The 14,006-nt window shown below is 38.3% G+C and overlaps 3 protein-coding genes across 18 annotated transcripts in view; 2 read left to right on the top strand and 1 right to left on the bottom strand.

The window, feature by feature from the left end:
- The first annotated feature begins 281 nt into the window (after positions 1-281).
- Positions 282-3,295, top strand: LOC309716609 (allograft inflammatory factor 1-like). Its single transcript, XM_082550510.1, has 6 exons — positions 282-401; positions 592-653; positions 731-797; positions 899-940; positions 1,113-1,278; positions 1,903-3,295. Exons 1-6 carry the CDS (start codon positions 386-388, stop codon positions 1,988-1,990), a joined length of 441 nt encoding a protein of 146 aa, XP_082406636.1. The 5' UTR covers positions 282-385; the 3' UTR covers positions 1,991-3,295.
- An 884-nt stretch (positions 3,296-4,179) lies between these two features.
- LOC309718086 (casein kinase II subunit beta-like) lies at positions 4,180-8,627 on the top strand. The gene is made up of 7 exons (XM_082553079.1): positions 4,180-4,304; positions 4,666-4,741; positions 6,513-6,615; positions 6,704-6,819; positions 6,911-6,986; positions 7,100-7,289; positions 7,395-8,627. The coding sequence occupies exons 2-7, from the start codon at positions 4,670-4,672 to the stop codon at positions 7,483-7,485; spliced, it is 648 nt and encodes a 215-aa protein (XP_082409205.1). The 5' UTR covers positions 4,180-4,304; positions 4,666-4,669; the 3' UTR covers positions 7,486-8,627.
- Positions 8,628-9,215: 588 nt separating this feature from the next.
- Positions 9,216-14,006, bottom strand: part of LOC309718084 (uncharacterized protein) — a 30,984-nt gene continuing 26,193 nt past the window's right edge. For 11 of the 16 annotated variants that reach the window (XM_082553076.1, XM_082553070.1, XM_082553072.1 and 8 more), the window contains 5 exons: positions 12,340-12,714; positions 11,711-11,833; positions 11,363-11,482; positions 11,201-11,281; positions 9,216-10,519 (listed from right to left, as the gene is read on the bottom strand). In XM_082553076.1, the coding sequence (XP_082409202.1) occupies positions 10,490-10,519; positions 11,201-11,281; positions 11,363-11,482; positions 11,711-11,833; positions 12,340-12,714 (729 nt within the window). In that variant the 3' untranslated portion in view covers positions 9,216-10,489. Of the gene's footprint in view, positions 10,520-11,200; positions 11,282-11,362; positions 11,483-11,710; positions 11,834-12,339; positions 12,715-13,137; positions 13,952-14,006 lie in introns of those variants that run through there. The other 5 variants (XM_082553077.1, XM_082553062.1, XM_082553064.1 and 2 more) reach the window with 5 other exon arrangements.

Below are 14,006 nucleotides of genomic sequence, written 5' to 3'. Positions count from 1 at the left end.
AATAAAAAGGAACCCACACCCAGAAAAAAAAACTGTGAATAACAAAATATGATGTAATCCAAAAATGCCTCATGAGCAAAAGTTTCCAGACTAGAGCACTAAAGAAAGATCTTATTGCCACATACGTCTTCTTCCTAAAACATAGAATTTTAAATAAGCTGATAGATCACACGTGTGTCCTGCATGCACAGTTCTCCTAAATTATTATCTGTGTCATCAGGTTGGCTTCGTTTTCTGCAGCCTTAAATGTAACAGAGGAACCTCTTCTGTCTAACTGAAACTTTGTCACTTCACTTCCTCTTCTCGTTCAGTTTATAGAAGCATCATTGTAACCTTCCGCCTGTGTTTGTGTTGGTTTCACAGTTTCTCAGCTCTCTTGACAGAAATGGACTGTGCTCAAGGTTAGTTTGTCTTTCTGTTAGCTTTGGTTGTTAAAGCCACTTTAACCAGCCTGAACAATACAAGACTGAATTTACTTATTTAATCATTCATTTATGTTATTAATTCATCCATTAAACTACCAGTTCTTATTGATTGTTTGTGAGAGTTCTCTCAGGCTGTTGTTGTTCCTAAAATATTGGTTTTTCACAGGTGGTAAAGCATTTGGTCTTCTAAAGTCTCAGCAGGAGGAAAAGCTAAATGGTATCAACGAGGTGAGCTAAACACAGAACTGTCCAAGACGTCGACTGACACCCTGCGATGCTAAATTGTGTATTTATGTCATTATTAGGCTTTTCTCACAGATCCTAAATATGAAGGAGAGGAAGACCTGGCCTCAAAGCTTGAAATGTTTAAAAGTGAGTCTCAAAGGGGGTACCAGTAACACTTCAGTTCATTGTTCAATTGGTGCAAAGTCATAAATTTTGGAATAATAATAATCTTATTGTTTATGTTACAGAGAAATACATGGAGTTTGATCTCAACGACAAAGGGGAAATAGGTAGGACGCCACTAGCCGTGCAGCCCTGAAGTAATTTTTTTTAGCAACATTAAGCAAGTGCTACTTTCAGTAGTGCCTCAGACAAAAAAAACAACAAAATAAACCTCTCAGATTAAGCAAGCAGTAATGTTTTTTACTTCATTTTTCTTTTTGCGCACTTGTAATTTTATAGACATAATGGGTTTGAAGAGGATGTTGGAGAAACTTGGATTGGCCAAGACTCACCTGGAACTGAAAAAAATGATGGCAGAGGTGGTTGGAAGTAGCTCAAAAGACACTATCAGCTACAATGACTTCCTCAATATGATGCTGGGAAAGAGAAATGCAATTTTAAAACTGTGAGTATGAAATAAGTTGCTATTCAGAGCATAGCTGTAGACTGCAAGTGGAGTCCAAGGTCAAATAAGGTTATAGTGAGAAGAACTTCCCAAACAACTGAAAAACTGAACTAATACTGGACATCAGAAACCTATACTTGTGAAATTACTGGTTATGTTGAAACTGAGCCTATATATCAAAGTAGTCCTTCAGATATTTTCTGCAGTTTGGTTAACTTGGGGAATGAGTTTCATTTACATGAACACTTTCTTCTCATTTACTTTCACTTTACTTGCTACGTGCACATGCTCTGTAGGTTTGTCGTTTTGTTGTTGGCAGTGGGGTAAAAAGATCCTATCCATCTCACTGTGATAATAACAATTTTACATAAATAAATACTATTCACAATAACAGCTTGCACAGCAACCCATAAGATACATTTACAGATGAGAAGAGTTTTTCTTAGAAGGAATAATAAAAGAAATCTTGTATTTCAATTCCAGCACAGAAGCATTTTCATAAATAAACTGAAACTAAAAAGATCTAGGCCTACCGCTTACCGACAATAGAGAAACAAATGCGTAACGTCTGAGGTTTGCAAGAATGCTTTTTAAAGCATGTAAAATGTCTTGTTTTTATTCAAGGATCTTGATGTTTGAAGGCATGGCAAAGGAAGAAGAGCAGAAAGAAGTTGGACCACCTCGTCGTAAAACCTTTTCAGACCTGCCCTGACTTTCCATCCGAGCTGAATTCTGTCAATAAACCTCCCCCCCTTCCCCCCGCCTAGATTTTAAAATCAATCAAAGGTAAAGTTGTGAAAAAAATGAAACATGAAGTAAAATGTGCAATTTTCATGAAGAGATGTAAACTAGCCTGCATGTACTAGAACTGTACTGTTCTAGGTGTTTGTTCAAGTACTCTGATAATGTGAAATGTACATGGCAGTGGCAAAATATGTGATCAGTGTGGTTCATGTTAGAAGGTCAACATTTTTACAAGTTCATTAAAAATTACGTGGTTAAACAGTCACGGATCTCATGTTGTGTTTGTTAAAGTGAAAAGATTAAACTGCATTGCATTTTGCTTTTCTGTTTTTAACCCTTATAGCTAAAAGAGCCTAAAAGTAAAAATATTAAACACATGAGATATAACTACAAACAGCTGCTTTCGCTCGCTTTTATTTTATATTCTTTCATATTAATTAAAAAAAAAACAAAATCAAAGGTATGTTTCCATTGCATCTCCTCCATGCATCAAGGTATTTTACAGACAGAGGAGATAGAGGCACACCTCTTAACTATCACATTCAATTTGGGATGCATGACTGACATTATCATAACATTAGCCTACTTGAACTAAGGTGAACCATGTCTCATTTGGATCTGACGTATTACTTCCATTATTGTTGGATTTGATTGTATTTATTTACTATAGTAGTTTAAAAAATTGGGTGTTTCACAATATACAACAGTGTGGCCACTTTTCTTCTAATATAGCAACGTCAGATGTTGATCTTAGAGAACATGGCAAACAAACAAACAACAAAAAGATAATTGTACCGGTAGTAGGCTTATCTCTCCTTCGCTTTCGCCTAATATATGCCGTATGTAGTGATGGCGTGTGTCAAAAAAATCAACACACTGCTTCAGAAGCACTGTGTCGAAGCTTGATTCGTTTGGCCAGAGTCACGTGATCAGTGACGTCCGAAGCTTCATTTAGAAGCTAACTGCTTTGGTATCTGATTCAATGGTTTATAAGCAGGTGAATCATTCGCGGGATTTGTGGAGTGTTTTGATGGTGACAGATAGCGAACCACTGATCAGATTTGGAGCCAACGAGGAATAGAGGAGGTTCTGTTGTGTGGGAGTATTTTGAGTTGATTTTGGTCAATCGGGTGGGTTTTTCCAGCTTTGTGTTCTGGCTGTTTGCTTTTGTTTTGTGCGTGTTTATTTTATCTGGAAACGGGAAAAACTTAAAATGTCAAAAATCTGCTTTTCATAATATAAATATCATTAAATAACTTTAGAAAAACTTTCATTTGACTCGTAACATTTAATGTTATAAAAAGATATATTTTATTTTAAAAAATAATCTTAAAAATGTTAGTCTACAAAATGTGCAGCAATTTAATTTATTTATTCTCTTTAGCTGATAGTTTGTGAGGCCCAGTTAGACTGTATAACTGCATCTCTACCAGTTTTTCTGCAATCCAGCATCTTCTGTGCCATGTGAAGGGATTTTCCTTAAGGCAGGAGAAATTATCTCCACGAAAAGGAACAGGTTCGGCCATCGCACAGCGGAACAAATTCTCTTCTTAAATAAAAATGAAAAGTGTTACCTTAAATGCATCATGTTTTTAATTTGCAACCTCATAAGCATTTTCCCTTTCCATCTCACAATCAATTCTACCCCCAGGTCAAAAATATGTATAGGAAAATTTCCCTAATATAATATTGTTTATAAATATACCCGTCTAGCGATTAATTGCATAAGTACATGGAGGCAGGACGTCACAACAGAAGCATACTCCATAATGTGCATTATTATATGTATGTTATATGTAACGTGGTATTTTTCAATTATTGTATTTACCAACATCAAGAAGTCACAAGCAAAGAAAGACCACACCATGGTGCATGTTTAAACAAGGAAAGTTTACTGGTCAAAATTATTTATTAAACAAATAAACCACATTTTTTTAACACAAAAAAATACACGTTCAAAGCAACACAACAGCAGCCCAATATCAGACAGAATTCCACTCTGTAGAGTGGACAATCATTATGAAGCAGTTGGTTTTATTTTGTGGATTCAAGCTGCTCTTCATATTTTTGGCCACAAGATGTCACCAAAAAGGACTGTGTTGAAAAGCTTCGAGTAACGAACCGTTTTCAGAAAGCTTCATTTGGCCATCACTAGCCGGATGTGTAGTCGGCTACCTTATTTTGAAAAGAACGCATGACCGGAAATTATATTTTGTCACCCTGGGAGGGAGGACAGCTTAGCAAAGCTTCCAAATTGATGCGTTATTTAATATAAAAGAAGGGTGAGTGAAAGCGAATGTTTGTATACAGTTATACAAACACATAGGCGGTATTTATGTTAATGTGCCGTTACAGTAATACATTTGTACTGAACGTGTTAGCATGAACGCTAGCCAGCATGCTAAATCAAGAGCTGACGTATTTCCCAGGTTTGAGAGGCAGGTCTAAGCTCAATTAAAGATTATGTTTAACATTTTTAGTAAAACCCCAGGTGTCAGCTGCAGTCCTTATCTGTGCTGAAAATAATGTTGTGCTATGTTCACTTATAAAGCTCGGCTCACTAACCCTGTTAATGTTTTACTGCCTTTGTTTTTAACCTTTCTGGGTGTAAATTGGTTCACTGCGGCTATGTTGGTTTGTCAGGAGGATGAGCAGCTCAGAGGAGGTGTCCTGGATATCGTGGTTCTGTGGACTCAGAGGGAACGAGTTCTTCTGCGAGGTCAGTCTCATTTTCACTCTTTATTTTTCAAAGCTTTAGTTGCACCGTCATAAGCTTTTCACAGACTTCATCATTCGCATCGCCTGCTGGCGGAGTATACAGAAGCGTAAATTATGTCCCCACACCATCAGGCTGCTCTACACTGTGGCAGCACAAGCACTCTGCATAAATACACAATTCCTTAGTGGTTCGCATGATTAAATTAAATCGAACCTTGACTTCTTGATTTTTGGTCCATATTCATCACAGCACCAAGATATATCAAATGTATTTGCACATCAGACCATACGTACAGACTTTCTTTGAATAAATCAAACCTGATGTGGTGTGCTGGTTTCTTATGATCACTTTCTCTGTTTGCACACTTATGTTAATAGTTACAACATCACCTAAAGAATAATTTATTGATTAAGATCATGGAGACACTTGAACTTTATGATTGAAAGATTTCTATAAATCATGCAGATGTAATCTGTGAACCATTTCGGAGTTCAGCAGGATTCTGAGACCCTGCACCATGCATGCTTAGACTGAAAGATAAATGCCTAGTATAGTGGTGACACATCAAAACAGCCAGTACTTAAGGATATGCTGCATGTTGCAAAACCATTTGGAAATCGTAGTGAAGCTACTCTCAATCAAAAATTACTTTGCTAAATTTATAATCTCAGCTAACAACATAAAAAATAAAAAACAGTTTGAGAGCGTACTGGGACCTTTTGCCAAACCAGTAAAGTGTGACGTGTATGGTGGACTAAAGCCATCAGCTATAAAGAAGACAAAAATGACCACCACACTCATGATTTTGTTTGATATATTATGTGGAATAACACATGCGAGTGCTGAAATGTACAGAATGTGCTTAAATCAAACTAACCAGGCTATGTAAAGATGATATTTTACCTTCTTACCAGGTGTATGTGCTTAATGAATTTATTAGACCACCTTCCATAAAAACAAGAAAAATTCAAATGCATCAAAAATGTGTTTGAAGTTTTAAATCTGAACTGTTATCTATTAGGCAAACAACACACTGAATTCAAATGAATTTGTAGATGCTAGAAGTAGCTGCAGCTTTACATTAGAAGGACTCTTGGAAGTTCCTTTGGTTAGAAATCAGTTAATCACCTCAGCTACTTTTTTCCATCCAGTAGTTTCTGTTCTGTTGTAATTTCAGAACTGAAACCACCAAATAAAACACATTTCCCTTTTTTTTTTTTTTTGTGTTTGAGTGTCTGAATTTCTCTCTTGGTCAAATATCCCTGTACTGTTATTTATATTGCAGTGTCTCAATAACTTGCAGGGAAATCTTTAAATGATGGAGTAGGTCGTCACCTACTGGATATCAACCTGGGGTCAAGGTCACACTATGGCCAGTAACCTGTAACCAGGATAATCTGCTGCGTCATTTACTTTCTGGTCTGCATTATTTATTTTATTATTTGGTATCTTTGGGGCTGGAAGATGCCACCTTGGACATTTTACACACACGTAGTTTTCAGTTCAGCTACATATAGTTAAGACCTGACTGTTGCAACTGCTCTCCTCGCCTGTTTGTGAAGAGCACGGAGGGTTTTCTTTCTAAGAGTACAAAAAGGGCATCAAGTAAAAATGCTTAAATGAAAAATGCCAAGAAATAGCTGGCTGCATCGCAGTAATCTTGTTAAACTTTTGTATAATGGTTCTATATCAGTGTGCTGTGCAGTGCACTGCTGCAACAGTAACTTGTGCTATTAATAGCCTTTGGTTTCCTTCTGCTGCTGTGTTTTAGGTTGATGAAGACTACATACAGGACAAGTTTAACCTGACGGGGTTGAATGAGCAGGTGCCTCATTACCGCCAGGCTCTGGATATGATTCTTGACCTGGAGCCAGGTGAGATTTTAAAGTGGTGCAAACCACTTCTCTCATAAAATGAGATAGTAAAATAGTTAAACAGGCTAAATTGTTTCTATTTAAACAGATGAGGAGCTTGAAGATAATCCAAACCAGAGCGACCTGATAGAGCAGGCAGCAGAGATGCTGTACGGACTTATACATGCACGTTACATCCTCACAAACAGAGGCATTGCACAAATGGTGGGCTCTTATTTTATAGTTTTTGCAACAACCTCTTACAGGCACCACAACATGATCATCACGAGTGATTTAAGTTTGTTCTTTTTTGTAGTTGGAAAAGTATCAGCAGGGGGATTTTGGCTATTGCCCCAGAGTGTATTGTGAGAATCAGCCAATGCTTCCGATTGGTAGGTCTGATTGTTTTTGATCTTCTCATTGGGGGGGGGGATCACTTGAACTAAACAACACACTGTGATATTTGTGACTATCCCTTCTTTTCTCTCTCTCCTGCGTAACGTAGGTTTATCGGATATACCGGGAGAAGCGATGGTGAAGCTTTATTGCCCAAAGTGCATGGATGTGTACACCCCTAAATCCTCTAGGCACCACCACACGGATGGAGCCTACTTTGGCACGGGGTTCCCTCACATGCTGTTCATGGTGCACCCAGAGTACCGCCCAAAGCGACCCGCCAATCAGTTTGTGCCAAGGTTTGTTCTTTTGCATCAATGTTACACTCAGTTTTCAAACGACACCAAACCACTGACCTCTGAAAAGCGAGGAATTTATTTATTTATTTTTGTTCTTTTTTTTAGGCTGTATGGTTTCAAAATCCACCCGATGGCTTATCAACTCCAGCTTCAGGCAGCATCAAGTTTCAAGAGCCCAGTAAAGGTGATTCGCTAGAAGCCATCTTTGACAAAGACAGTGGACTCAGAGACTTTGTTGTTTACAACTTGCGTGAAGCAATTGATTGTGTATAACCAATAAATACCTGTACAGTTCTCCAAACTCACCTCTGTGTTGATAAGCACTTTCAGATTCAGCCATTTCCCCTCTTTTAGGAGGCAGTTACAGTTGAGCAGTTTTTAATTATACTAATTAATTGAGCTTCAGACATGTGGTTGAACCTTAACTGATGTCAGTCCATCTTTTCAAAATAAAGGGGTTTCTCTTTTAGATTGAAAAGTGACTTTTACTGCAGTTTGCTTTGCGGCTTAGTTGAATGTAACAGAATGTCTCACCACCAGCCCCAAGAGGTTTGCCTTATCAGTGATTAAGCCTCATGAAAATGTAACTATTAAATCCAGAACACATGTAGGAATGTGCTTAGATGTTGTTCTTGTAATATGTGCAAATAGATTCAGGTGCTCTTACCAACAACCAGTGAATACCAAATTAGAGAGATAAAGAAAAGCCAAAAGGACCTATGCTTGTTTTAAATGTTACTCTTCAGTTTCATGAGATATAGTGGCTGTGTATTTGCTTGTTTAGACAGCTCTAACAATCATTTCCTGAGGGCTCTGTTTGTATATGTTTAAATAATGGGATAACGATCTAGACCAGGGGTGTCAGAACATAAGGCTCTGGGGCCAGAAGTGGCCGGCAAAGACTCCAATCCAGTCCACTGGGCAAAAAAAGTTCAGAAAGTTTGAACTTTTAACTGTATTTTCATAGTTTTGACAGCATTTCTTATTGATAAAGATCTCCCATTCATAATTCATCACAATAATTAATAATTACATAAAAGTTTGTTTTTTCCACTACCTACTATGATTTTTTTTTTTTTTTTTTAGGTGTCTGTGAAGTTATGAAAACTTTATATTGTATAATTACAGAATAGTCTGGGCAATGAACTTCCAGAACTACTGTAATTTTAAACATCCATCAGTTTCATTGATTCGGCTCACTTAAGATCAAAGCGGACTGACTGTGTAAAATGAGTTTGACATCCCTGATCTAGACAGATGTGACTCTCTTTTTTTTTTTTTAAGAGTTTGGTATTGAACGTGCAACATCCACTGCAAAACAAGTGACTGGCATTAAATTTAAAAAAAAAAAAGACTGGCATTAAATATTTATTACTTACCAAGAGCTCATTTTTAATATGACGTGCTTCATTCACAGACAGCCCAACAACATGCAAAATAATGCTTATTTTATTTTATTTTCCATAAAAAGACAGGGATAAGTCACAAAGCAACAATATTTTCAATTTTCTAAAAACTATTATTTTTTTCTTAATGTGAAACTACTTTTTTATCGAGGGAGGAAAAATGCAGATGTGATTGAGTTTTAGCTATAATAGCAATGGCTTTTTTTTTTTTTTGTTTAAAAAAAAAAAAATGCTACCAAACATGCTATCTAGAAAAGATTCGTATGTTTTCTTCTCTATGAAAAAGTACAGGAAAAACAGCAAGTGAGAGCAACCTACTCAGACTACGTGGTTAAAAAGGCTTTACAAACTTGGTTGATTATGAATGTAGTATTTAACATGGTGGAAGCCTGGAAACCAGCTTGTGGTGAAACATCACAATACATCAAATCACATGAAACAGTTCCTACTTAACAAATAAATTACTGTATAGTAGAACACGTAGAAAAAAAAACAAAAAAAAAGACAACGTGTGCTCCCGTGAGAGGAAAAGCCACATTTATCGGGCAGCTGCCTTCATGGCTTACATGTGTGGCTATTGTGACAGACAAGCTTTTATATTTATTGACCTCACTTGACTGAACATACATGTACATTTACAATAGAGGTGGATAATAAATACATGGACATTCCTCATACAATCATACGGAGGTCTGTAGTCTTACAAAGAATATCAAAACCTGAGATAAACAGACCAAAAACCTGTAAAAACTTTTCATATCAACCAAATATGTTCAAAGCAGGTAGGACTTCTATTAAAATGAACAAAAACAGAGCTGAGTAAATCTCCACTGTTATCTGTGAGTTCTGTAAAGTCGGATGTACTTGGTGGACTACGAGAGGAAACGAATAAGAATGATTCAGGGTGATTCAGGCAAGACGAGTCTTAAATAGAGACCTCAAAATTCAGTAAAACACCACAAATGGTAACCTACATTTTCATGAGCAGATATGAATAACTTAAAAACCTCACATTTGTACAAATACTATAAAAAGCATTACTTCTATAAAATAGAGAAATATTTCAAAATAGATCAATTTTTTAAAAATTCAAACTTTACAAGAATATGTAGGCTACTGGTTCTTAAGCTGGTTGGGGAAGAAAATATTAACTTGGGTTTTTTTTTATTTCTTTCTTTATTTTTGTACCTGAGACGTGAACAAACTGTCCAAATTTGAGCAGAAAATATCTTTGTCCACATAGAGATGTGAGGTATGTCATTTCATTAAAATAAAAAGTCTCTCCTGAATTAAATAGACAAGTAAACAACAAGAAAAAAAAAAAAGAGAGTTCCCTTGAATGTGGTCTTAACGTTCCCCTAGCAGCACCGTGGGAAGAAATGCTGATAATGGCATCTAAACTATAATGGAAACAGTAAATTTGTATAAAATCAACAATGTAAAAACCACTAGGAAAAAAAGTATTTAAAAGCAAACGTAACTTGAGATCACACAACTGCAAATGCTGGGATTTAACCAATAAACGTGTACTCGCTAAACTTTTACAACACTAGGATAATCTGAGGACTGTGCAGCTCTGCCTACAATGAACAGCCTGAAAAAAATACAAAAACTGAAAACAAACAGACTATTAGGAATTAATATACGCTGTTATCAATCATTTTAGCTGCAGAGTTATGAGTGGGGGTTTTTTCCTGTTTTTTAAGATATGTGTGCGCAAGTACAGCTGGTCACTGTGTGTTGAGTGCTGGGGATATCGGAGGTGATTGGTCAAAGGAACAAGGTGTGGTTCAGTTACAATGCTGATGCTCCGCCGTGCTTCTCCTGCAACACAGACATGTTTTGTTTATATGATCTCAAGTTGCTAAGACAAAACTGTCCTCGTCATTAAGCGCTAAAGAGTTGATGCAAGTACAAATTTAAGCAAAACACTATAACTTCATATTTCAGATTAAAGAGTAGTATCTAAAACTAAGGAAGCTTGTTTTCGGTGCTGAAAAAAAATTGGATAAGATTAGAATATTCTGTGCATTAAAAATATTTTTTGGACTCGCCTACTATTAATGCAGCTGTTCACCTCAACCGCTCACATGATTTTGCGGGGTGAGGTTGTGGCATTTATTTTTCCAGTTCAACCTCAATTTTTTTGATTTTTCACATGTAAAAAATACAGATCTGACTAATCACAGCACTGCATTTGGCAGCAAGTGCACTCGTAGCTCAAAATGCGCACCCGTACTGAATATGCAGTGATTAAATAATATTGTTTTACCTCAGAGACAATTACACGACAAGTTTGCATCTGAAAAATTTGGAATGAAATGCTGTTATTTTGCACCGCACTCTGTGTAACGTCTTTGCTAACTATCTTGGAATTTCCTTCCAGTTGTTGAAATTTTGAGTTAAGGCTTTCTTTCCTTTTACTGCACAAACAAGCTTCCATATAAAACTCAGCCAAGAGAGCAAATACCGCCTTACGCCTAAACCTGTGTGTAGATTTTGTACCTTATCTTGGTCGATGTCAGAGTCTGCGGTTATGACAATTCTCTTCTCCACGCGAGTTTCTGAAGATCCACTTTTTACTACCTGTACAGGAAGGAAAATCTATATTAGGCATATAAAGAGTAATAGAACGGGAAAGGCGAGAGCCTAATTTGCTCTGCTGACCTTTGAGATGTGAGTGGTGGTAGTCGTCACTGAGGTGCCACTGGTGGTCTCTGAGGTAATGGTCTGGGAACTGGATACTGTTGAGCAATCTTTGTCCTCCTCTGTCCCATCAACGGTCACCTGAAGGAAAGAAGAAAAAAGGGGGATGTACTGAATAATCATTTCTAAATCATGTGACATCAAGGTTTCACCGAGGAAGGCACGAGGCTGCTTCATTCTTATTTTGGAGCCCTTCTACTGATCCTCCCAGACCTCCTTATTGGGAGTTTTTGAAGCCACCTCCACCATGCAAACCTGACTGCCTATAGCTGAGACAGATCTGGGCTGAGCAGCTGCTGGAGCCCCTACCTTTGAAGACTCATAGGTGAAGGTCCTAGTCGGGATGATAGGGACCTCTGTGGTGGAGATGCCACTGGGTAAGGGGCTGGAGACGGCTGTGATGGTGACAGTCTGCGTCTGCACCAGAGGGGGCTGTGAAATGGAGCACAGCCCCATGAGTGGCTGTTTAACCAGACACTTTGCACCACAGCAAACACTTTATTTCACACCATGCATTAGCTATTGCCTTTTTTTTCTTTAATTAGACTTTCACCACAACCGCTATTTCCTCTCACCAGATTAGTTTATTGTATTCGAAACAGAAGAATCAACGTGTTAACGTCACTTCCCACCACCAACCACTCCAAGAGAAACGGTGAATAAACGGCACAGGTGCGTTAGAAAGATGATCAAAAGTAATGGTTTTGTAGCAGAGATTTTTACAGTGACCCGTCACCGTCGTTAAAAACTTAGCACACCACTGTGCAGCACCTCTGCAGCGTTTGAGTTCCATCTGACAATAACAAGCACTTTCACACCAAACCGAATACCACCTTAGGAGAGTCACAAGTTTTTTTTATTTGTATCGGTGCTGCAAAGGAGTGTGTCAGCCAAGAAGGGAAATAATCAGCATCACCCCGAGGGAGTCAGGAGGCTACCTGGAAACAGCGCATGACCTGTGGACCATCGCTCCAGAAATAGGAAGCTGGGGAAGATCCAGCTATCCTCCCAGAGTCAGCCGACACTCCGGGACACGATCCTTCTTCTTCCGGGATCACTTCTAAAGCATTACAGGAGGGATCAAAGGAAGGAGGCAGCTGTGCCATTTCCACCTCTACGATTGGCACCAAGTTCGCCTCAAACACTACAACCTCTTCCTGATCACGTAACTCTTTCTCAACAGTAGCGCTGTGGACTTCGACACTCTCGGGCTCGCTCTTGATGGGTAGGTCTGTAAATTCCAAACTACTGCTGGTTTCCTCATGTGCAGTCTTTGTGTCTGAACCATTGCTTAGGGGTCTAATGCACACACTCTAAAAAAGACATAAAATAGTTACTATGTGAAGTATTTCCAACTGATACTGTGAAAATGATAAATACACATGCATGCAAGCTAAAAATATGTACATAGAGTGGATTAGGCTGCACAAAGTATAGGTTTTATGAGGTACTGCAGAGACTCTGGTTATCTGATTGCACTTATGTAATAAAAATCAGCCCTGTTTTAATGCCACACAATGGCCACAATCATTTCTACATGGTGCATGCTAAAAGTAGATGAGCAAGTTTTATGAATGGTTACAACTTTATGGCATGCATCTTAACAATAAATAGAATGCGTCATGATTCAATTCTCCTGTTTAAATTTGGAGAGGAAGGACCAGTGGAATATTATGAAACCTGAAGTTTATATGAAATAATTCAATTCCATAAATGGAAATAAGAAGCATATGAACTGAATATGGAATGGCTTTTATTCTTTGGTCAACGTTGATTGTCAAAAAGTCATGCAACAAGGAATCTCTTGCAGCTGCTACATACTCCCTTTCCAAATACTGGTGGAGGACAAACAGGTTATTAAGAATAACAATTAAGCTGCCTCAAGAAATACTATAGTGTGAAAGGGTACTGATCATTTCCCCCATTAACAAGACTGCTGTTTTCTAGTGCATGTGAGCTCAGGAAAAAAGTCACAGTGGTCATCTTTTTCTTTTTTTAAAGACTACTGACAATATAAATGAACCTCAACACGTGTATAAAAGCAGGCTCAAAGTGATGCGGTCAAACATTAAAAACCTCTGGATAAAAGTCAAAACTTGTATCTTTAAAAGTCCAAAAGACGTCACAGAAAATGCAAACAGCACTGCGTTATCACTTCCAGTCCTGATCAGTCTTTGGAGAAGGAGAGGTCTGATTCTGGTTGGAGAAACCAGGGGTGGGGTGGGGGAATTGTGCCGCAGTGGAGGAAACAGGGAATCAAAGTCTCAACAGTTCAAAGGAAGCCTGAGAGAAAAAAAAAAAAAAAAGAGGGCAGCTTCTCAAGTGGAGCAGAGGATGAGAGGTGAAAATGCTGGAGTGATGCTGCAGAGGAAGCAAAGGAAGGAGAAGAGGAGAAGAGAAAGCTAGAGGCTGATGGGTAGATGGGCAGGGTGCGGTCTCCGTGGGTCACATTCACACCTTGTGTGGGGCCTCCGCAGGGTTGAGACGACCCCCTCAGCTGCGTTTGGAGTAGAAGTCGAGCAGGGGGCCGCGCGGAAGGCGGATGACAAACTGATGGGGGGACGAGGATGAGCAGGAGGAGGAGGGGGGAAAAGATGAGAGGGAG

Source organism: Aulonocara stuartgranti (assembly GCF_965226115.1).
Source record: "Aulonocara stuartgranti genome assembly, chromosome: 11".
In the NCBI taxonomy this organism is placed as follows: domain Eukaryota; kingdom Metazoa; phylum Chordata; class Actinopteri; order Cichliformes; family Cichlidae; genus Aulonocara; species Aulonocara stuartgranti.
The sequence above is the reverse complement of the archived record's forward strand: the minus strand, read 5'-3'. Positions and strand labels throughout refer to the sequence as shown.

Excerpts from the sequence above, each read along its gene's own strand:
- LOC309716609 (XM_082550510.1), top strand. Across the intron at positions 654-730 it reads AGCTAAATGGTATCAACGAG|GCTTTTCTCACAGATCCTAA; the intron begins GTGAGCTAAACA and ends TGTCATTATTAG. Across the intron at positions 941-1,112 it reads CAACGACAAAGGGGAAATAG|ACATAATGGGTTTGAAGAGG; the intron begins GTAGGACGCCAC and ends GTAATTTTATAG.
- LOC309718086 (XM_082553079.1), top strand. The coding sequence starts at position 4,670 with ATGAGCAGCTCAGAGGAGGTGTCCTGGATATCGTGGTTCTGTGGACTC. Across the intron at positions 4,742-6,512 it reads GGAACGAGTTCTTCTGCGAG|GTTGATGAAGACTACATACA; the intron begins GTCAGTCTCATT and ends GCTGTGTTTTAG. Across the intron at positions 6,820-6,910 it reads ACAGAGGCATTGCACAAATG|TTGGAAAAGTATCAGCAGGG; the intron begins GTGGGCTCTTAT and ends TCTTTTTTGTAG.